The sequence below is a fragment of the Plecotus auritus genome (assembly GCF_963455305.1).
Source record: "Plecotus auritus genome assembly, chromosome: 4".
Classification (NCBI taxonomy): domain Eukaryota; kingdom Metazoa; phylum Chordata; class Mammalia; order Chiroptera; family Vespertilionidae; genus Plecotus; species Plecotus auritus.
Window position 1 is genome coordinate 152,758,740 of NC_137775.1, and position 22,874 is coordinate 152,781,613.

At 41.9% G+C, this 22,874-nt stretch overlaps 1 protein-coding gene across 11 annotated transcripts in view; it reads right to left on the reverse strand.

Moving 5' to 3' along the window:
- Positions 1-22,874, reverse strand: part of MAGI2 (membrane associated guanylate kinase, WW and PDZ domain containing 2) — a 1,233,836-nt gene that overhangs the window by 118,470 nt on the left and 1,092,492 nt on the right. For all 11 annotated transcript variants that reach the window (XM_080663639.1, XM_080663638.1, XM_080663637.1 and 8 more), the window contains one exon: positions 22,350-22,598. In XM_080663639.1, coding sequence (XP_080519765.1) covers positions 22,350-22,598 — 249 coding nt within the window. The remainder of the gene's footprint in view (positions 1-22,349; positions 22,599-22,874) is intronic.

Below are 22,874 nucleotides of genomic sequence, written 5' to 3' on the forward strand. Positions count from 1 at the left end.
TTTTATGCGTGTATAGATTTTTCTAGCAGGGTGACTTTTGTTCATGTAAATGTTAGGGTAGCTAGCTGGGGTCAGATATCAGTGGTACACAGTGTGCCTATAACCTCCCTCAAGGAGCTTACAGTCTAGAAACCTGTTCCCTTTCCTTTCTTCTTTCAAGACAGGGAGCCCCAGCCAGGGTATCACGGTCAAGGACTCCGTTGTGTTGCTCCCCCCATGGAAGTCAGGTATTGATTTAATCTGCATAAAGAGGCAAAGAGACACTGCCCCATTCATTATGCTCTGGGTGTCTATTCCTGGAACTCTCAGTCTTGCGCACGTGTTACGGTGAAAGGCAGAACATCAGCTAATAACCATGGTAAGGAAGGACAATCAATGAGTTAATGAACCAGCACCTTGGTCGTATTTCTATTGTGAAAGGTTACAGATAGCACACGGCAACATTGGCTGAACCTGTGTCTCTGAAGTGAAACTCAGTGTGTTGGAAGCTCAACCACATTTTTATTTACCACAAGCACCAGTCGTTTTAGTTCAGAACACCTTACGTAAAGCATATTCATGATCATCTTAGAATCTATTTAATTCTAGGAGAAATGTAATAAGAACTCATTCATTTACTTATTTTTTTCAATGACATAGGTATTGCAAGTTGTTTCATCTTCAACCATAGTTAGAATGAACTTTCATTCCTGTTTTTGCCCCCTTTCATATTTAATAGCGTCCTGGGACAGTCAATAAATGATCTGGTTTCCCCGACCATAATGTGCATGTTGTGATGTGTCCAGTGACCTTTGCAGTTTCCTGACTTCCCTGAGTTTCTGTTTTTCAACACTGAAATTACAATAATATTATCGACCTCACAGGTTGATTCTGAGAATTAAATAAATTAGCATATGTAAAGTGACTAGAACAGTGCCTGGCACATAAGACTTGACTTATCAGTATTAAGTTTTCTTTCATTCTTTTTATAGCTATTATCTTTTTTAAAAATATATTTTATTGATTTTTACAGAGAGGAAGGGAGAGGGATAGAGAGTTAGAAACAATGATGAGAGGGAAACATTGATCAGCTGCCTCCTGCAACACTCCTTACTGGGGATGTGCCCGCAACCAAGGTACATGCCCTTGACCAGAATCGAACCTGGGATCCTTCAGTCTGCAGGCCGACGCTCTATCCACTGAGCCAAACCAGTCAGGGCACTATTACCTTTTTTATGTTTCTGATATCACTACTAATGTGTCTTGTGCTTGAGTGTAGGCACCAGCTCGAACTCCTTCTAAACGGGATAAACCTGTGATACTGTTAAAACCAAAGCAACACTTGCTTAACACAGAGCAATAGCCCCTAAGTATCAATCAGGAAAATTGCTTCACATGGGAAATAGAGATACGTTTTGGGGATTATATAGACACTAGATGAGGCCAACACTCCTGTTTGTTTTCCTCTAGTTCCCGCTCCCTCCCCCCCAAAGAAAGGTGTTGCAGGTTTCTATAGGAAACACCAACTTGTCAGTTAACGTTTGTTACTCAAAGGGAAATCAGCATAATACAGATCTCTTCATTATGCACATTGAGCCCTACACACACACACACATACCCACACCTCCCCACCCCCCACACACCAGAGCGAATGCATGTTAATCCTTAACGAATCATGTGACATACCTGACAGCATAATCATTGCAAGTTTACAGAGGAAACAAAACAGAGGCATAAAGTGATTAGCAATGTGCCCCCGATCATATAGGCCAACAGGGCGAGGACTCCCTGGCCGTCAGATTCCATCGCCTTTGCTCTTAACCGAAGTACTGCACTGCCTCTCTTGACTTGACGGTCTTCTCCCTCCACTAGAGCACGTGCTTCATGAGCACCCGGTGCTTTTACTTGGTGACTGCATCTTGCCTCTGAGCAGAGAATCACAGACACTTCACCAGTGGCCTTGATCCAGGGGAAGTGGGAGGCAGGAACTTGGCTTGATGCAGGTGTTTGTGGCAGCTGTCTTCCGACAGGCAGGTGTGAGGAGGTGAAGAGGGGAGTGGAGGGGAGGGGAGTGGAGTGGAAGGGAGAGAAGCGGAGGGGAGGGGAGGGGAGACTAGAGGAAGGGCCAGGAAAACTGGGCAGCTCCTCAGAGCCCTTTTCGTTAGGACTTTATACCACTGTGTCACTCCTTTATTTGAAGTCATTTCTTTGGTCTCCCATTTGAAATAAAAATACAGTTTAAAGCACATACAAATGGTATTTGGGTGATTTGCTGTTTTGAATTATTCATGACTCTGCTCCCCTCCATTATTGTAGATCACTTAGAATCTACTGCACATAAAACCCCCAATGTTTCAAAACAAAGCTCTCTCACACACAATCACAAAATCACACAATTTTATGTGCTCCACAACAATAAAAACAAAAATAGGTTGTCATTTGTTAATTTCCAGGCATTGTGCTAAGCACTTATTTTAAATCCTTAGAGCAATGTGTGAAGTAACTGTAAAAGAGTAATAATCATGCTTATTTTATTGTTAAGAAAACAAATAGGTATCAAAGCCAGGACTCAAACCTTGAAGTTACTCTCTTCTTTTTTTGGATATGTGGCAGGTTGAAGGCAATTTGAATTATGAGGAGTGAGGAAATTACTTGTGAGCCTTAGCTTAGAAAAGCATGCTGCTTGAGATTTTTAGAGAGTTAATTGTAAATAGACTTATTTGCTTACAATGATCACTCTTAGTTTCAAGGCCATTTAGATTTTATTACGGTAGGTAGAATAAAAAAACCAAATAAAGAATGATAATGAAAATAAATTCCCTGGTACTCACATAGAATGATTGAGTGCTTACATAAAATCTGAGTGAGTACACAATTTAAAAGTGTATGTCCACAATTGGAAGTATCCAATATAGTTTTTTTTAAAAAAATGTATTTTTATTGATTTCAGAGAGGAAGGGGAAGAGAGAGAGAGAGAGAAAGAAACATCAATGATGAGAGAAAATCATTGCTTGGCTGCCTCCTGCATGCCCCCTTTTGGGGATCGAGCCCACAACCCGGGCACGTGCCCTTGACTGGAATCAAACTTGGGACCCTTCAGTCCACAGGCCGACACTCTATCCACTGAGCCAAACCAGCCAGAGCCCCAATATAGTTTTAATAAAATTGTTTTCTATTGGCATTTACTTGAATAAAAACCGTACTTGGAATGCTTGGCAGCTGAAGACAGCCTCACTTTTCTTTTACCAGCATTTTCCTTACACATGTTAGCACGTCGAATGTAGATGTACAACAAATCATTGACAAGGGGTGTGCTCTTAGAGGTTTCTCTCTGAAAACAAGATGCAGTTCCATTTGCTCAGTTATAAGGTTGAGAGAGCTTACGACCTAAGTGCTTTCTGTGCATTGCTAATGGAATTACAGAGCATGGAAGAGGCCCTGACCTTGGTTTCTATTCTTGGGATGAATGGTACCTATTAATTCTCTGAGAATTGATGACTAAGGTAACTGCCCCAGTGTAGTCCATTTAGACAGCAGGCTTTCCAGACATCATCTATCAGGTAGCAACATAAATCAGTCTTTGGATCAGGCTTCTTGACACAGTGTGCTTAGGATACACAGATATTTGGGAAGAGTTGCAATATGTCAGACAGCTTTAGACATACTGACATTTTGGAAGGAGACAATGTCTCACTGGTTAGAAATTTCCCTTTAATTGCAAATCACATAAGTTATGGAAAAAGAAACCCATATTTTTCATTCTTTATTTCTTTCTGGGTAAAACACTACTGCACATTTATACTGAAGTGTGTTTTATATTTTCCTGTAGATCAATAGACTCTTTGGTACTACTCAATATAGCACTTGTTTTAGTAGGACTATCAGAGACACTCCGTTGGACTGATGCTCTCTAAGTTTGTACTAAAGGCCCGGATTCTTTGGGTCTCTGGCCACAACATTACAGGAAACAAGGAACCTCCCCTTTTGCTGCTGGGTTCTCTTCTGGGAGCTTAATGTGGTCTATTCAGGCTATTGGTTAACCAAAGGGTTATTGTGGAGTTCTATGTTGGGTCAGTTTCCATAAAGAAGATGGATGGTCACCCAAAGGATTTTTCTTCCTTTTCCTGAATTTTTTAGCTAAACTTTTCCTGAAATTTTTAGCTATATTTGAGGGAAAGAGTAGTTGATGCCCCATTTTTTTTTTTCGTTTCCTTGTTGTTTTATATATATATTTCATTTCAGAGAAGGAAAAACCTGTGACTCATGTTTACATTTAATCATCTCCTTGCTAATAGATCTCACACAGTGGAGTTGTATGTGGAGGAAAGCATTAGACAGGGAAAGTGGATTCTGCATCAATCATGTCAAACTTACAAATGAGAAGTTTCTAAAATGAGAGTGATAAAAATAAACACTTCAAAGGCAATCAATAGCATAAACTCTCATTAGCTCACAATTTCATTAATTTGTGAAGGTTAAACAAAATGCTATTAGCTCCAAAAGGCAAAGGAAGTTAGTTTGGGTTTTGATTCTGTGATCTGATATGAAAAGAATTTTTTTAATTAGATGATTCCATATGGTTTTCTTAAAATAATCTGATCTGTGAAAATTATTTACTGTCTTGTTTTAAAATTATGCGTTGGGCAGGAGGATCATTTACTCCATCAACAACACATTTCTGCAAAGCAGCTTCAGGTTAAGGGGCACAACGTGAGGCTCTTTACTCATCAATAAAACAACACATGGTATTAGCCTTCAAGAAACTCACAGTCTAGTTGAGGAGGCCAGGAATAATAAAATAAAAATACTTCACACACAAATGGCGAATCTGTGATAAAGATCTTCTTCTGTGTAAGAAGAAAGGAGATTACTGAGTCCCTTTGCAGACTCAGAGGTGGTAAGAAGAAGAAAGGTCATTCTGGGGAGGAGGGAGCATAGTGTCCATAAGCTGAATAGCAGCTCACTTAGAGAAGAAATTGTGGCGGTAAAGAGGCTTCTATCAAGTCCCTGGAGGAAGAAATGAGGAGAGGATGCTTTGTAGGTGGGGTCCCTCCTGCCCTCACAATGACAGCTTTCTTATCTGCGATTCCTGATAAGATGTCTTTCCAGCTCATCTATGGACACTGAACATCCAGGAACAAGAGAACAGTGATTGTCACAAAGTGTTCCTATCTCGTCCATCCCTGGCGAAGAATCCTGTTTTTCTGTCTTCAGAAACCTGAGCCAATTTTTAATCTGGCTTATTTTCCATCCTTCCTTCCTAGAAGTTGTGAATGAATAAGTTCTATGGTGACAAACCCATTCAGCTTGATGTCACTTCTTGGAATGTGACACAGTATCCTTCAAAAGAGGATTTCTTGGTCATCAGGGGGCGAAGGTGTGGGAAAGGAAATCGGTGTTTGGTATTTTTTTAAACAATTGTGGTAAAATTAAGGAAAAGCAGACAGCATGACTGTTTTCCTCTAGAAGTCTGTGAAATTTAGCTTTCTAAAAATGAACTGTCTTCTCTGAGGTTCAAAGCCAAATGAGGTGCAAGACCCAAAATCGAGCAGCTGGTGTTTTAAGGACTGCATATTCCGAAATCGCACTTTCCCCCCAGCACCCATGAGTCATTCTTTTGTGGTTGAACAGTTCCGTTACCCTGCATTTGATAACAGGCAGATGGTCAGAGAGAAGAATGGGAAGAGTCCCATCATTAGCAATTTGGGAGCCCAGCTGAACTCATGTTTCCAAGGGCAGAAAGCACCATACAGAAAGTATTAACTATGTGACTGGAGAGAAAGAAACACTCCTCAGCCATATCTGATCCTGCAGGCCTTTATTTTGCTGAGAGTAAATTGGTAATAGAAAGAAATCTCATTGCATTGGGAATGGTCATTAGCTATCACTCGCTGTTCTACTCTCCTGGAACATGGGCCTGGGTTAAGAGGCTTCTGTTGTTTGGGAAGATTTAGTGGGCTTGTTTGTAGACACAGGGCCAGTTTCAGGGGGTGTGACCTGAGCAGTCACACAGGTCCATGCTCTCCAAAGGGCCTTGTGTTTGGCTTAATGGTCTGCTGTCACCGTCTTGACATTCTCAATAGTTTTTTTATTTTAAATATATTTTATTGATTTTTTTACAGAGAGGAAGGGAGAGAGATAGAGAGTTAGAAACATCGATGAGAGAGAAACATCGATCAGCTGCCTCCTACACACCCCCCACTGAGGATGTGCCAGCAACCAAGGTACATGCCCCTGACTGGAATCGAACCTGGGACCCTTCTTCAGTCCTCAGGCCGATGCTCTATCCACTGAGCCAACCCGGTTAGGGCTCAATAGTTTTTGAACAAGGACCTCACATTTTCATTTTGCACCAGGCCCTGAAAATTATGTAATTGATCTTATGTAGATAGATCCATAATCTATTTGCTCCTTGCATCACCCCATTGTTTTTAGTGTCTGCAGTGGAAGGTGTAGATGAGAATATGTATGGTAAAGCTTCTATGAAGAATTATTACAAACAGTGGTAGAGACAGAACAGAGCAAAACAACTCCTTTCCTTTGTGGCTGCATTTCTCATTCCCATACACATCACGAGAAGAGGTACTCCAAATAATTTCTGTTAAGTATATTCTCTCTCTCTCTTCATCAGCAATTTACACATCATGCCACAAATTCATAGGGAATGGGTTTCGCAGATCAGGCTCCTTTCCATTGGTTTTTACAAAGTGTGCCTCTCTGGGTGAAGCAGGCGGCGCTCCAGCTGAATCCAGGTATCTTTCTCTTAGGCTGCTTCCTTCTCTTTCTGAAAATTTTCCATCACATGTTTCAAGAAGCTATTCTTGGCTGTCAGAGTGCTTACTATACTCAATACGTATATCATTTCTCCTGGCAAGAATCTTGTCCCTAACTTGTTTGTTCACAACACTGCCCACTACATGCTGGGTGACAATGCAGATTCCTCCAGTTTTGCTATGAGAACATTTGTGGGGCACTCCTTTTTGAACAGTGCCCATTCCCTTGAGGTCTACAATATCACCTTTCTTGTGGATTCACATGTATGTGGTCAAAGGAACAACTCCATGTTTTCTAAAAGGCCTAGAGAACATACAGCGGGTGCCTCTCTTTCCCTTTGTGTTAGTCATCTTTGCGCATTGCTGGAAGATGGTGGTTCGGCTGAAAGATAATTAAAGATCCTTGATTCTTCACGTTGGATTCAGGAACCCTAAAAATTACCTTAATTCTCTCATTCTGTTGTGAAAATTATTCTTATGTAACAAGTCACTTATTTTTGAGTCATTCACAAAGCTAATGTTCTTTTTTTTCTCTCTTTATATAGACTTTAATATATACCACCACATTTCAAGGAGTTTGTGTATTCTTTTGATATGATAATTCCCTCATAATCTGACAAAAGTCTAGATATTAGAGGGGCAGGAACCAAAGAAACTTCAGAATAGACATGATCCTAAAATCTGAAGTTAGCCAGAAGGGAATGGGTATGGGTATGGAGGGCTGGAGAAAGAGAATGGAAAGACAGTTTCTAGACAGTTAGTTTCTGGATACAAAAGCCTTTATCTTCTGTAGAAATACGTCTCATTTTATTGTCTATCCAAGAAGTCACCTTTTACTTTGCTAATTTATAGGTTACTGGGACATTCTGTTCTTTTTTAATATGTTTTAGTCTGAAAGTTGCTATAGAAAATCTTTTCCCATTAAGTCAAATATCAACCCTACTCAATATTTTTTGCACTTCTCCCAAAGGCCCTGGAAATGATACACATTTCTATCACTGAGTAAAATCAGCAACCCAGGATTCTTCAGTCATGGAGTAGAAGATGAAATTATGTGTTGCTCAACTTGAATCATTTTAGTGAGTAAAATTGTACAGCTTTTAGCAAGCTTTGCATACAAATAGCCAAGTAGCAAGCTGATTCAGTAATAATGGGATAATTAGAGTTATTAATATTAATATATAATAAAGGGCATCTTCTCTGCAGAGCAGAAAAACAAGCTGTTTTACTTCTTTTTACAGTCACACCATATATATGCATATGCTAATGTATATGACAAAGGTATATACATGTATATACTATAGTATATTTATATATATAAAAACACTGATGTGGACCTATTATTTCTAAATTAATGAAAATAAAAACTACATTCTAAATCTTAAGAAGAAATCAAATATTAGCATATTCTTAGAAATGTGCATTAAAAATTTTAAAATAAAAGACCAAGAGAAAAACAAAAAAAACAAAAACAAAGTGAATCCCAACATTTTTGAGTGAGGTTTGATCTGGAAGACAAATAGGCCTTTGTTGTGATACACTTCTAGACAATGAGATTAAGTGAAAGTTTTGGAGAGGGACTTAAAACAACAACAAGCAATCCTGGGTTTGAGGTGTGGTATTACACTCCCATTCCAAACATGTAAATCTACCTTTTAAAGGGTTAGTTGCTCACTTTTATAATGACAAATTCAGTTCCTGAATAAGAGGTTTGTTTCATTAATAATTTATTATAGAGGGCTTGTCAAATTATTACTGTAAAATACTGTATTATTCTACAAAATTGTATAAAAACCTCAAAATTCATGTCATGATGTAAAAGGGCAATGTACAAAGAATAATAGTACTATCTTCTAGTGATTGGAAATTTCTTGTGAATAAAACAATTTAATTAAAATAATATATGCACAAATTAAAAAAAAGACAATCAAAATGCTTATAATGAAAAACCTTAGTTTTCTAATTCTCACCACCCTCTCCAATTCTGTGACCAAAGGCTAACATCTTAAATCTTTCAGCATTTCTAATTATATTCTCAGATGGTTATTTCTCAATTTGTCGACTGGAGTCAATATCTATGTGTCCTGCAAAAGGAGTTTCCCCTTTTCTGTCTTTAAAATGCCTTCCCCACTCATGCCCACTCCTTTCTTCTTCATTAACTACTGTTTTATTGGTATGTAAGAATGGGAGGAGATAAGCATGTTATCGTTTTAACACCATTAAATAGAAACTAAAGTATCTTTTGTAAATTTAAATCAGTTGCTGGAATTAATATTTTGGTGTACTAGTTAGGATTTGGAATCTTTTTTGGGGAAAAATGATCAATAATTTATGAGCTCAAACCTTAAAAGTCCTGTTGTCTCCTATAGCCTTGACAGATACACATATGAAAAAAATCAACTGATTTCAAGAGTTCAGAAAAATGTCATAAAATGACATTTCATCAACCCCAGGTATTGGGTTAAAATGTTCAATAAAACCACATTTCTTCTTTTTCCTCTGTATCTTGCAACTGCCTGTGGAGATGTCACTCCCAGCCATGCACTTGGCCTTCAGTAACTTCTCAGCAGGCCCCATAGAAATGGTTGATAGTTAACAAGCAGGTGTTGCTGACAAGTCATGTTTCTCATCTTTATGGATGCAGTGCGTTCTATCTCTGCCATCTCCTGTTTCCTTTTATAGCTCCTGAAATTGTGTTTTGTAAAAAGTCACTTGGCTAACTTCACACCATTTCCCTGTTATAATAGATAAATGTCAAAAGCCATCAGGTGCAATATCAGCTTTCCATTGTATTCCCCTAAGTCCTCTGGTAGATAACAATTTCTTGCAATATTTTCTTAATGTAAACGGAAACAGATACTAACCCAGGCAAAGATCCCTCCCGAGCCGGCTGTCCTTTTCAATATGTTCTCCAGATGATTACATGAATATTTATTGGCTTTTCATTTTCTCACAGAAGCCAACGTTCCACTAACAGGGTATATCACGTTTTAACTTGAAATAATGCAAATTTTGCAGGACTGTATAAAACTCAATAGGAAAAGTCCCCCAAGCACAGTGTTCAGGAGCTCAAAGAGCTTGATCATATGTTAACTTTGAAAACAACTTGCAGCGTGACCTCCAAATGGCCAAATAAATCATGTCAGAGTTTTCTTACTTGAAAAGTGAGACCATCACTGCATATGATTTTTCTCATTCTTAGCTTTCTTATCCAAATATTGCACGTTTTAACTTAATCTGGAATTTCTGCTCAAAAGCTGGGGCTCAAAAAGAAACGCTATTTACTCCAGCATAATTTCACCTGAGATCATCATCATCAGATGATTTTTATTAGTTTGACATGAGGGAAAAAAAAAGAAGTGTTGAAGAGCCTCAAAATGTATTTTGTTGTTCAGAGTGAAATACCAATTACACTGTAGAGGGAAAAGACCAAAAGTGAAAAAGCACTTAGCTGAAAAAAATAAAACAAGGATGACAAAAAAGCACATGAGAAGGTCCTCAGCATCATTAGTCTCTAGGGGATAAATACCAATTAAAACTGAAGTGAGATACCATAAGACACCTCTCAGAATGGTTAAAACAAAAACAAACACAAACAAACAATAAAAAAAAAATGTGGAGCGTTTGGAGTCTACAGAATGGTATTGCCACCTTGGAAATCGGTACCATATGAACCAGCAATCCCACTTCTAGGTGTTTAACCAAGTGAAATCGAAAACTGTTTTCACATAAAACCTATTTAAAAAGGTTTATAGGAGTTTTATTCATAATCATCAAAATTAGGAAACAACCCAAATATTCTTCAATTAGAAAATGGGTTAAAAAAACAAACTATGGTACATCCACACAGTGGAATATTATTCAGCAATTAAGAGGAACCAAATACTGACACTTGAAACAACATGGGTAAATCTAAAATGCATTATGCTCAATGGAAGAAGCCAGACTAGACTCATAAGGTTACATACTGTATCATTCCATTTCTATAGGAAAAGGCAAAACTATAGAACAGAAAGCAAAGTAGTGGTTGCCAGTAGTGGGTGACTGGGCGGGGGCGGGGAGGGTTTGACTTCACTGTTACATAACTAAACGTTTATCAAAATTCACAGACTATAGACCAAAAAGAGTAATATTTAGTATATTTAATTAAACCTTAAAAAACGGGAGAAAAATAAAAAAGTCAGGGGTTGATAAAGAGGAGGTTTTGGATGGAAATACATAGAGGTCATAAAGGCCTGATGTCAGATGAGTAGGAGAAAAGCGGTGGGAGGGGTGTGAAGGGGGTCCGGAAGGCTTCAGAGAGGAGGGTGGCCTGGCCTGCACTGAAAGAGATATCAGGACTTTTCCAGGTGGGCAAGTATGGGGAAGGCATCACAGTTGCAGGTGATGTGACTTGCAAAGGCACAGAACTGGAGATTAGCAGTCTGTGGCATGGGTGTGAAGGGCAATGAGCTCAGACAGTGAGACCTGGTAGCTAGGGACAGATCATGAGAGGCCAGGCTGTGCCAGGGAGCTTGGAATTTTACAGCCAAAGGAGAAGTCTTTAGGGAATAAATAGGTAAATGTCAAAAGCCGTCACTAATGAATCAGGAAAGCTAAGTGATATTGTTGGTTGTTTTAGAAAGAGTACCATTGTGAGGTAAAGGGTGGACTGAAGGATGAGAGGCCGGGAAGAAAGCTGGAGGCAGGGCACCTAACGGCCATTACAATGCTCCAGAGCTCTGCAGCCCCACTGGGGATCGAACCTGCAACCTGGGCATGTGCCCTGACCGGGAATCAACCATGACCTCTTGGTTCATAGGTCGACGCTCAACCACTGAGCCACACCAACCGGGCACAGGGCAAAACCTTTGAGCTATGTACTCTTCCTTGCTTATTGGATGATTCTTCTGTCAGAATGAGTCCATAAATATACATTTTTATGATGAACAGTTTCCAAACAGAAGGTTTTGGGCACTTCACCCTTGAAAGCAGATGGGCTCATCAGGTGCCCAACATCTGGGCATGTTTGTGAAGCAAACCTTTGCCTGGCTTATAAAAATAAGATCTGGAAGAAATCAAACTGGAAAATGAAAATGCCAGTAGCAGCCCCCACTGTTTAGTTAATATTTTTGGCATTGCATATATTGTAGGAATGCCCGGTGAGTATCACTGGAAAACACTGACTGATTAACCTGGAGAAATGATTCCCACCACATACTGGCAATAGTTTGTTTGGGAAAACAATCCAGCTTAAATTTCCAAATCATTGCTGGTTTGGTGTGGCAGGAAGGACTGGGTAGAGGGAGTCCTTGGCAAAAGCTGGGGCTCAAAAAGAAATGCTATTTACTCCAGTTCAAATGGGAAAAAGTATCCCCTAATAGCACTCTTTCAACATCGCTGAAAAATGATGATAAATAACATCACTGTGTTCAGTTAACAACATGCTTTTAAAGTGGTTGTGTATATGGAACCAGCTTTTCTTATGTAGCTGATTATTGGGAAAAAAGGAAGAAAAAATAAATTACAGAGAATTGAATCCAACATGAGGCCCGAATAGATTATAAAGATAATGTGTCTTCTGAAAAAGTGACCTGCAGGCTTGCAATTTGTTTGAGCCGCCTAGGAGAGTGATGGGCATTTCCTACTGGTGAAGGGTGATTCTGCCTGAAGCCCGGGCCGTCTTCACAGTTGCACGCTCCCTGTACCATCCAGCGAATAACAAGAAGCTGCAGGACACAAGCCCAGAGGGAAAAGCCACTGATCACCCACTTCTGAGACTTTAAGACAACCGAATAGCTGAAGGTAAGACGATATCTACACATTCACCTTCCATGGCTGCCTGGAGAGTCTTTGAACACAATAATAAAAACCCTCTTGAAAAACGATTCCCTAGTGGGAAAAACTCATGATTTATGAGCTCCATTCAAACAATAATAAAAATGGTACAGGATTCTTAAAAAACGCACTGTGAACACTCAGATTTTTTTTGATAGGTTGGAGTTCTCCTCTTCTTGAGAACAAATATGAATGATGGTGCTTCTCTGTAGGTTTATTTTTACAATGTAATGATCTTTAAGTTTGTTAGTGCTTGAGAATGAAGTGTTTCCATGCGTCTTTCCATTTTAATAGAAGCTTCGAAGTTCAGATATCACAGTACTCAGAGTTTGATGCAAAATCTTTTCTTGTTTGCCTGTCTGCTTAGTGGTCAGACCTAGTCAGTCAGGTTTAAATTTGGGAACAAAACTAATCATGCTCGGGATTGGAAAAAATGGAATTTAATCAATAGGTCCCATTCATCCTGGTTTTAGTTGGGTAGGATCCTAAAAAGAAAGAATGTGATTCAGAAGTTGTTCACTTGAAACTGAAATGGGCTGCTTTGTGAATGAAGGTTGTGAAAGGAATAAATAATTTGAAGTAATACTTTGTTTTAAGAGCTTGGGCTGCCGTCCAAACCCTCCTGTTTAGGACAATATAATTATCACTGAGGTGGTGCTCACACAGATGGATGCGATTCCAGGAACAGTCAGTGCCAGATGAGGTGAATCAGAGAGCATCCCGAGGACAAGGGCTTTGCAACCCAGGTGCTTTCAGCTTCCTTCCGATTTCCGGGACTGCCCAGAGGCACAGAGATGGGCCCCTGAGCCCAATTTCTCAGAGGGCCCTCTCTCTTAAGACTTCACCACGCCCTGAGCTGACTATTGAATCACTTACTCAGGCTGAGAACAGCTGATGAGAAGTCCGTATTCTGGAACACTGCTCTAGTTCCACCTTATCATAGTGTGATTTCCCATGCTGGCAAGGACCAGCTTGCACAATTCCTCCCCTTCAGTCAGTGCTTTTCAACTTGTGTGCTGCGAACATTTTTCAAACATGCAATACCTTACTATTTAGTCAGGGGCATTGACCTCTTTTCCCTTAGATTGTCAAACAAAACTATGACAACAGCCAAGACAATGTGAGTGCCTTGTCTTAAACCAGAAATATATAGAACATATAATAGAGTTGCATCTTATTAGTCACATCCTCTCTAATAAAAGAGTAATATGCAAATTAACCACCACTCCGCTACACCCACAAGCCATGCCCACCAGCCAATCAGGAGCGAGTATGCAAATTAACTCAGCCAAGATGGCTGCGGCCACAGAGCGAGCAGGAGGCTTGGGTTTGCCCGGCAATGGAGGAAGCCAAGCTTTTCGCACACCCTGGCAGGCCCAGGCCTCCACTCAAGCTACAAAGTTTCAATTATAGAAGATAAATAAATCCCAACAAAAATGGCTGTGGCCACGGAGCAAGCAGGAGGCTTGGCTCTGCTCAAGGCTACAAAGTTTCAGTTGTAGAAGATAAATAAATCCCAGATCCCAGGGCCTCTGCTTGGGTCGCCAGGGGGTGTGGCTGGCCTGCAAACCACCACAGGCCCCTCGCCCAGGCCACCCCACCCCCCAAGGGAACCTCCACCCTGATCTGGGACACCCTTCAGGGCAAACCAGCTGGCTCCCACTCCCACCCGTGCACCAGGCCTCTATCCTATCTAATAAAAGAGTAATATGAAGATTGACCATCACTCCAACACACAAGATGGCTGCCCCCATGTGGTCAAAGATGGCTACCCCCATGTGGACACAAGATGGCTGCCACAAGATGCCTCAGAGGAGGGCAGTTGGGAGGGACCAGTCCTGCAAGGGAGGGCAGTTGGGGGTGATCAAGCCTGCAGGGGAGGGAAGTTAGGGGTGACCAGGCTGGCAGAGGAAGGAAGTTGGGGGCGACCGGGCCTGCAGGGAAGGGAAGTTGGGGGGACCCAGGCCTTCAGGGGAGAGCAGTTGGGGGGACCAGGCCTGCAGTGGGGGGGGCAGTTAGGGGCAAACAGGCTGGCAGGGGAGCAGTTAGGCATCAATCAGGCTGGCAGGGGAGTGGTTAGGGGGTGATCAGGCTGGCAGGCAGAAGCAGTTAGGGGCAATCAGGAAGGCAGGCAGGCAAGCAGTTGGGAGTCAGCAGTCCTGGATTGTGAGAGGGATGTCCCAGATTGGAGAGGGTGCAGGCTGGGCTGAGGGACACACCCCCCCGTGCACAAATTTCGTGCACTGGGCCTCTAGTCATATACAGTAGCATCTGATTGGTTAATTCTTGGTACCAGAAATCTATATATGAGTATCGGCTACTGATTTTTAAAAATGCCACTTTGGAGCAAAAAGGGTAGGTAATTACTATTTTCTTTGGTATGTTAATCAAAATTATACCTATTTTTTGTCAGGCAAAATATGTAATCTATTTTTTGATGTGCGGCAGAATTTTAGTAATTAGTTTTACAATTTAATGATCTTTAAATCTGTTAGTGCTGTGAGAATGAGATGTTTCCGTGTGTCTTTCCATTTTAATAGAGGCTTCAAAGTTCAGGTATCAAAATACTCAGAGTTTGATGCAAAATCTTTTCTTGTTTGCCCGTCTGCTGAATTGAGATGTGCCAGAGATGAAAATGGTTGAAAATCGCTCCCTGAGTGATCCTCGGTGGTGTTGCCCATTCTCAGAGATATGTCTTGCTGCCTTTGAGGGGTGTAATGTTGGGGTTTAGGTGCAGGGAAAGTCAGAGCAGCACGTGTTCACACTTTCACTTTCATGAGGACCGTGCCAGGTCACTGTGTGAGGGTCCAATCCAATCCCACCGACACAACTTATGTGACAAATCCTCGAAAAGCATGCTCCCAGGAGCTGTGAGGGGTTCACAGGAATGTCACCATGTCTGGCCTTTAAGGACTTTATTTAGGGGTCACGAAACATAGAGACATTAAAAGTAAAATGGCAATAATAGATAGTAATAACAGACATAATAACAGACGGGAAGCCAGGGAGCAGTCAACAATTAAGGGGTTTACAGGCAAGAATTCCATATAAGAATGAATGAGAAGACTTGAGGGAGAACATGGAGGGTCAGGCAAAGTCTAAGATTAAGAGATTTCTGAGCTAAGTGTGAGAGACGTTTACTGTTTGGGCAGCAGCCTTTTCCTCACAGGGGTGCTATGAAAATTCAACACAAAGTAAGATTCTTAGCACAGTGCCTGGGAGAAAGCTTAATAACATTTATTATTAGGTCAGAGGAGACATTCCAAGTGGCAGAAGGCAAAGCATGGACACGGGGACAGAGAGCAAAAGTTGTCCCCGGGGGTAAGTAAGGAACCCAGCTTTGGTTGAAGGGAACTGTGGGGAGCTGTTGGTAAAGAATGGGTGTGTCTACATTACCCAGGGTCTTGGATGTAAGAGAGGCCTGTTTGAATTTTACCCTGCAGATATTTTTATCAGGGTGTTATGATCAAGGACTCCTTATAGGAGGATTGAATGGTACTTAGGAAGGGCTGCCTTCCTTGATACATGTTGGATCATTAGTAACTGCACTCCACTCCCACCCCAGCCCCTGGCTACCTCCTGAAGCAGAAAGTAAGTCACTCTCATGCTTGTGAAAAAATTGATTTGATTTAAAACATATGTAGGTGAGTACAGACTAGGAATACAATCTTATCGCTTTTGTATATGCTGATTTTCCAAAAGATTATGAAGACATTTGCTTATTTTATGGTTTTATGAGTTCTATTTAGGAGTTAGATATTTGGGGCAAAGCTGGCATTTTATGTAGTGCTGGCGCCCGCCCCCCCCCACCCCCCAATATTTCTTCTGTTATAAAAACACTCACATTAACGGTGTGGTGAGACCATCATGCCTCCTGAATGAGCTACTACTCTCAGCATAAAGCTCCGAGCAAAATCACCGTGTCCTTGAAAGAATCTAAAGCAGAGATTCACTTAAGGAGTAAGGGAATATTATGTGTCACAAGGCTGGTTCAGAATTCTGAAAGGAAACTTGCTTTTGAAAACCCACGAGAAATAGAGAAATCAGCGAGACTCACTTCGTAATTCTCATGTTCAACTGCGTGGGCGTAACTTGAGTGATTTTCTAGCAATGACTTCTGAAGTTTACAATGACTTAGAAAAGGTCAAGGTTCCAGCATCAGCACCAATTGCACCAATTACCTGTGTCTTTAGGGGAATCAATGAATAAACCTCAATAAGGAGGCTTGAAGAAAATCCACTGGCACAGCCCAAACCAGTAAAATATAAGACGAGGTGCTTACTGGTTGCCCATATTGAGGCTTTACTTTAGGGCAAAACTTTGTAACTATGGGCCATTATAAGAAATGTGCCACCAAAGGTTACAAGGTGTGGAGACAGGTCTGCATCCTGGGGAGGGTTGGGTGAGGAGTGGGGGTAGAACCCCCTGGGGAAGTTGCCTTTCTGCCTCCTGCAGCCTCATTTGTTTTATTTCTCTGTGTTATAAAAATGCTATGATTTTACAAGTGTGCCAGGCAGTGACGAAAGGAAGAAAACACTGCCCCAAATTGCTTTAAAAGGGGAGCTGGTTTAGCGCTGTTAAGTGCTTGTTTCAGATCATTTCTTGACAGAGTTAGAGATGAACACAAGAATTGAAGGTGTTAGGAGCCATCTTTAAAACAAGATAAAGAATGAAAGCTTAAAATAATAGTGTAAGCCAATAAAAAATATAGACCCAGGCCTCAGACTTACCCAAAGCTTTTTACGCACAGACAAAACTAAACCAATAGCTCATTTTTCATGCTGAATCCTGGCATGAGATATTTTAGAGCTGGAAGGGGGCATTAAGACTATTTTCCCTTATGTTTTAGGTGAGGAAGGGGCACAGGAAGACCGAGTGACTTGCTCAGGGACACCACAGTGAGTGGGCTTGTTATCCAATGCACTGCCATTTAGTGTAAAGCTCCTGTATTAGGTCAAGACTATAGAAACATTGGCTTTGGTTTTAATTTGTACCTCCCCTAAGTTTAAGTGACTTTTCATTGGCTGAATGGTTGGTGATAGGAGTTTCGGTGAGAAAAAATCTTTATCTGCTTCACTCCTTGTTCAGTTTTATCTCATCCTTTCTTAAAAGGTCATAAAAGACCCGCTAGCTACACTTTTGAATTTCTAGAATAACTTTGAACCTCCAGAGCCTATGGACATCACCAAGGCCTTTGAGAGAGTCATCAGGGCATTTTACCAAAGATAATGAACTCTCTCCTAGAACACTGGATTGCCGGGGGCCCTACAAAAAGGCAGCAATGACCAAGTCTGTGCTCCAATCTTTGCCAAAGACAGTACACATATGGAAACAAAGATTTGCAGCGCCAGCACGGAGCTGAAAGATTGTCAGAAGCCAGCAGTGTGCTTGTCAGTGATGTGTTTACAATAAAGACACAGAAATGGAGTCAATGCTGTTAGGACAACGGGAATGAAGGGAGGAAGGGTTGACATGATTGGTCCCCTATCGTTGACTGCTGAGATTTCGGCCTGAATATGTTCTACCTCCCAGCGCTTGTTGTGGGCCTGCATCTACGGGTATAAATTCCCTCACAGGTGCCAGCCTCCACCACGTGGGTCCAAGCTGCCCGTGTCCATCTACCCCCATACATTTCAACATAACCTTCCTGACAAATTACAGAAAAGCAGGTGACTAAGTGTCACGTTTATGTCATCATTTGTGACAAAGCACTTCTTGGGACCATCTGGTGGGAGTGGGGGAGAGCAGGAAGTACCTGTAAGGATCAGGTTACAATTGTGCAATAAAACCTAAATGTCAGGACTCAGCCTTGAGCTGGGGATACCCAAAGACCAACCTGTCTCCCCCACTGCCATGGCCACAGGGACATTTTCATAGAGCAGGCATTCGGCCCACTGGGATTCAGAAGGCTACCTGAGCCTTGTATCCTGAGTACAGAAACCTTTGTGAGAGTGACAACACTTCCCAAATATAACTAAGTGTCTAGGTTTTGCGAAGCTTCTAACATGGCTTCCAATATTCTGTTTACCAATAATATGGCAATGAACATCTTTGTTTGAATAATTTTAAGAATTAAAAAATGCAGTTTCCTGTTACAGTTTACCCTTATCCCAGGCTCCATTCTGCAAACCACTTTGTTTTCCCCATGGGTCCAATTTTAAGGTCTGAAAAAATACGTAATATTTTGGATAATGGGACAAAAACGCTCAGGAAGCTTACCTATTCTCACTTTAAATCAAGAAGGATATTCCTGCACCTGGCATAGAAATCTTCTTGCTCCAGACAATAATTGGCCTCCTGAGTCACTGGCTTTGGAGGGTAGTGTGCTGTTTAATTACATTAATTGATATAAAGAAAATCTCCTCTTTATTTTCTGGAAAAAGAATATTTTTGGGGAAAAAAAAGGTGAGGGTTTGGTAAAGAGCCCTATGAAATGGCAGGCAATAGTAAACCCCAAATTTCACCTGCAAGTTCTCAATTTGTTAAACATCTGGCATCGCCGGCAGAGTTGGCCCCTGTGCTGAGGAAGCTATGGACGGTGACTCTCTGTGCGCAGGGTGGGAGGTGTACATTGGGCTCTTCATCTCACCTCTCTGAGGTGTTGTGTTTGCAGGAACATTCTCATAGGCACAGCTTTGAGTTTGAATTTTGATGTTTCCCATGACTTTTGTAGTTGATTACCTAGTGAATTCTGGGGAGACTTCCAGCCTGAAGCCTCAGCAAGGGCATCTTCAGCGGGACTGGCGAGGCTGCCACTGCTCTGTCCCCACTGCTGACCTGGGCGGCAGGGGGATAGGGGTTGGGGAAGACCGCGCTCCCAGAAGACCGGCATCTGGGGAGGGGAGCTGGCTCTCAGGGATGCTCATCTGCTGCCCAGATTTCGCTGCTCTGGGCTCTCACTGAGCTGTGCTATCTAAGACGAGTAAGCTGCAGGGATGAGAAGACAATCCACAGCAGGGACGGTGATCAGGAGAGCACAACGACATATTTGGTGCCTTGAATATTCTAGGCACTTCCATGTATCCTCACAGCAACACTATGGCACAGGTATTAAAATGATTCTCTGTTTACAGCTGAGGCCCAAAGAGGTCATGTATCTTCCTCAAGGTCACACAGCTGATGAATGGTGAGCCAGGTTTCACATCCAGGCAGCATGATTGTAGCTCCTGGCTGTTAACCGCACCACTCCCTTGCCTAAAGGTGATAGCGTGCTCATTGAAGGCATAACAGCATTCTGCCTGCCAATAGAAAGGCTTCAGCAGCCGTGAGAAAAACCACATGTGTGTTCGGGATCCTTGGGCTCAGGGAAGAGACCAAGAGGAAAATGACACAAACCCTGAGAATGACCGTGACTCCTGAGAACCTGACAGCATCACGCTCTCCTGGTCTCCAGAGCCCCCGAGAGGTGACAATGGAGAGGTGGCACAAGGAAGGCCCTTTTCCATTAGTGAGGCACTTAGCACTTCTTTTCAAAATTACAAGTTCAAAATTATTGCAGAAGTATGAAACAGCATCAGGTCCAAGAACCTTGTAGGTGCATGTGGCCAATTATGTTCTGTAAATGCCACCTGCCATCAGTGTAATCACTGCTCTTCCCACAGAACAGGGGGCAACCTGCCTTTCAAATGCCTTACATTGAAAAGAAATAAATATGAGGAAAAGGAAGCCAGGAGGCATCATGAACTCCAGAATGCATTTCCACTCTCCAGGGTGATGTAAAATAATGCCATTTTGAAAAAGGCTAGAATTACTCTTTTGAGGTATAATGTCACTTGGTCAGAAGGAAAAATTCACATGTTGATTGTAAGCATTTGTACCTGTTGTTTTCCAAATCTACGTATGTATGAATTTTATTTGCAATAGAAAAAGCATTTGTGGTTTCTTTATGAAATAAGTGCATGCGTGTACACACATACACTCCCCTATACATTCAGCTACAATACTGTCACACTTCAAATAAAGCTGAGACCTTAAGAGTATGCTTAACACTTTCATTGCAGCAGTACACTTATTTATTTTTATTCCACCTCTTTATATATCCTTCTCCAATAAGTTATATGAATGACTGGAATGGTTACAAAAGTTCTCTGTCAGTATTTTCTCCAAGTATAAATTACTGGAAGACTGTTTATATAATTTATGAAAATCTTTAGTCTTGTGTCCTTTTAATCTTGGTGAATCCATTCTACTGACAGAATTCTGCTTTTGCTCTATGCATTAAGGTTGAATTTATTTCTTCAGCTTATCACGAGGAAAAAGAGACATGAAACTGCACTTTCACATGGATGTCATTTAGCTTCTGCACATACTCACCGAGGCTTAATGCTTCTCTAGTTTTCACTCTTGAGTTTGTCAAAGCTAAAGCTAATCAGGGTAATTCTCTCCATTTAGTTCTGGTGGTGTTTTGAAAACATTAAGTTTATCATAAAAAATTCTTAATTTTTCTAACGCTTTTATTTCTTGAGTATTGTTTAACCTACACACCTCTCTCCCCAACCATGTGCTGGAAACAACCACAATTTATAAGAATTTTAGGCACCACATGACTCAATTATTTTTTCTCTTAATGCTCTCTATTCTGGTGTTTGTATCCACAACATTTTGGGCCAAATGACCTCAGCATCATAAATGAACAAGTGTTCCCATCGCCTCTCTGTCCTGGCTGCTGAGAAACTTCTGAGTAGGACTGCTGAAAGGAAAACCTTCAAGAACGCCTTTGTATCTACAGAGATGATTGACTGGAAGAAAAATACGACCTGTAATTGTCACCTGTTGTGCAGAATCATGGAACCTTAGATTTGAAGGAGCCCCAGGAGGTGAAGTCCTCTATTTCTCCCACCCGTGTTGCTGCTACCCAAGGGGAAGGCGCCACTATCCCTGGACCCACAGGGCTGTTTTAATGGCTCCTAACGGCTTTGTACTTTCACTCTTTTTTAAAAAAATATGTCTTTATTTATTTAAGAGAGAGAGGAGGAAAGAGAGAGAAATATTGATGAGATAGAACCATCAATCGGCTGCCTCATGCACACGCCGTACTGGGGATCAAGCCTGCAACCCAGGCATGTACCCTGACCTGGGATCCAATTGCAACCTCGTGGTGGATGGGGTGATACCCAACCAACTGAGCCACATCTGCCAGGGCATGTACTTCCACTGTGGCTCGCTTCCCACAATTTCATTTTCCACAAGCAGCTGGGCTCATCTTTTAAAAATATAAATCAGATTTCTGACCATTGATTAAAACCCTCCAGTGGCTCCAATGATTTAGATTAGACCACAATCCAGACTTCTTCCCATGGGCATATGAAGCCCCACACCCTGGCTCCTGCCCAGAACTCTGGTGTCCTGCCCTCTCCCTGTCCACTCTGCCACAGCTACCGGGCTTCTGTGTGTTTAATGCTGAGCTCCTTCCCACCACAGGGCTTCGCTTAGACTGCTCTCCCTGATCCTCTGCCAACCTGGTTTCATCCTATCGCCCAGGCGCACCCCTCCCCTCACACCAATACTACCACTTCACTCTGTTTTATTTTCTTTCCAGTTCAAAATGAGTGAGGAGCTTTTATGGGCGTGTTGGATTGTGGTCTTGCATTCGTCCTGAGCCAAAGGTCAGCAGCATTTGGCTAATCAGTGTTCAGGATGCCTTCTTTGTGCCCACAGCCTGTGCCTTTCCAATGCCATGGCATGCCTCCACCAGTCCTCCCATCTGCTTGTCAGCATCCCCACCACCAGGACAAAATAAAACAAATCTCTCATTCAAAGGCAGGCAGAGCAGTCACTTACTTATAGTGGATCCGGACTCAGGCCTGTTCAGGGAGCTGATGATGACGAAGCCAAAGCCTTCGTTCTCTTTCCGGTGAATGACCACGTCGCTGGTCTGCAGGCTGTGGGAAGCGAAGCCTTCCGGGGGAGAGGCGCTGCCACTGGGGGCAGCGTGGTTGCTGTTGGTGTAGGTGGCGTAGTCACTGCGTGGAGAGCTGTGGTGGGTTGATACGGAGCCTGGACTCCTCCCGTTCTCTGGGCAGGGCTCCCCTGGAAGAATGTAGAATATAGGCACTTGGTTATTTAACAAGGCCTCGGCGAGTGCCTCCTGTGTACTAGGCACTGTTCTAGGTACCAGCATTGTGACCAGACTGGTTGACTGGCTTCTATTCCCCCCAGAGGTGCAGAGCCCAAACTCTTCAACTTCCTAACCGCTTGCATTTTCCCCTTGTTAAGACTGCAGCCCCCCCAGGACAATGTCTAGTTATAGATAGCAAGCTTCTTATTTGCATAATAATAATTGATCACAGAAGATCATAAAACAAG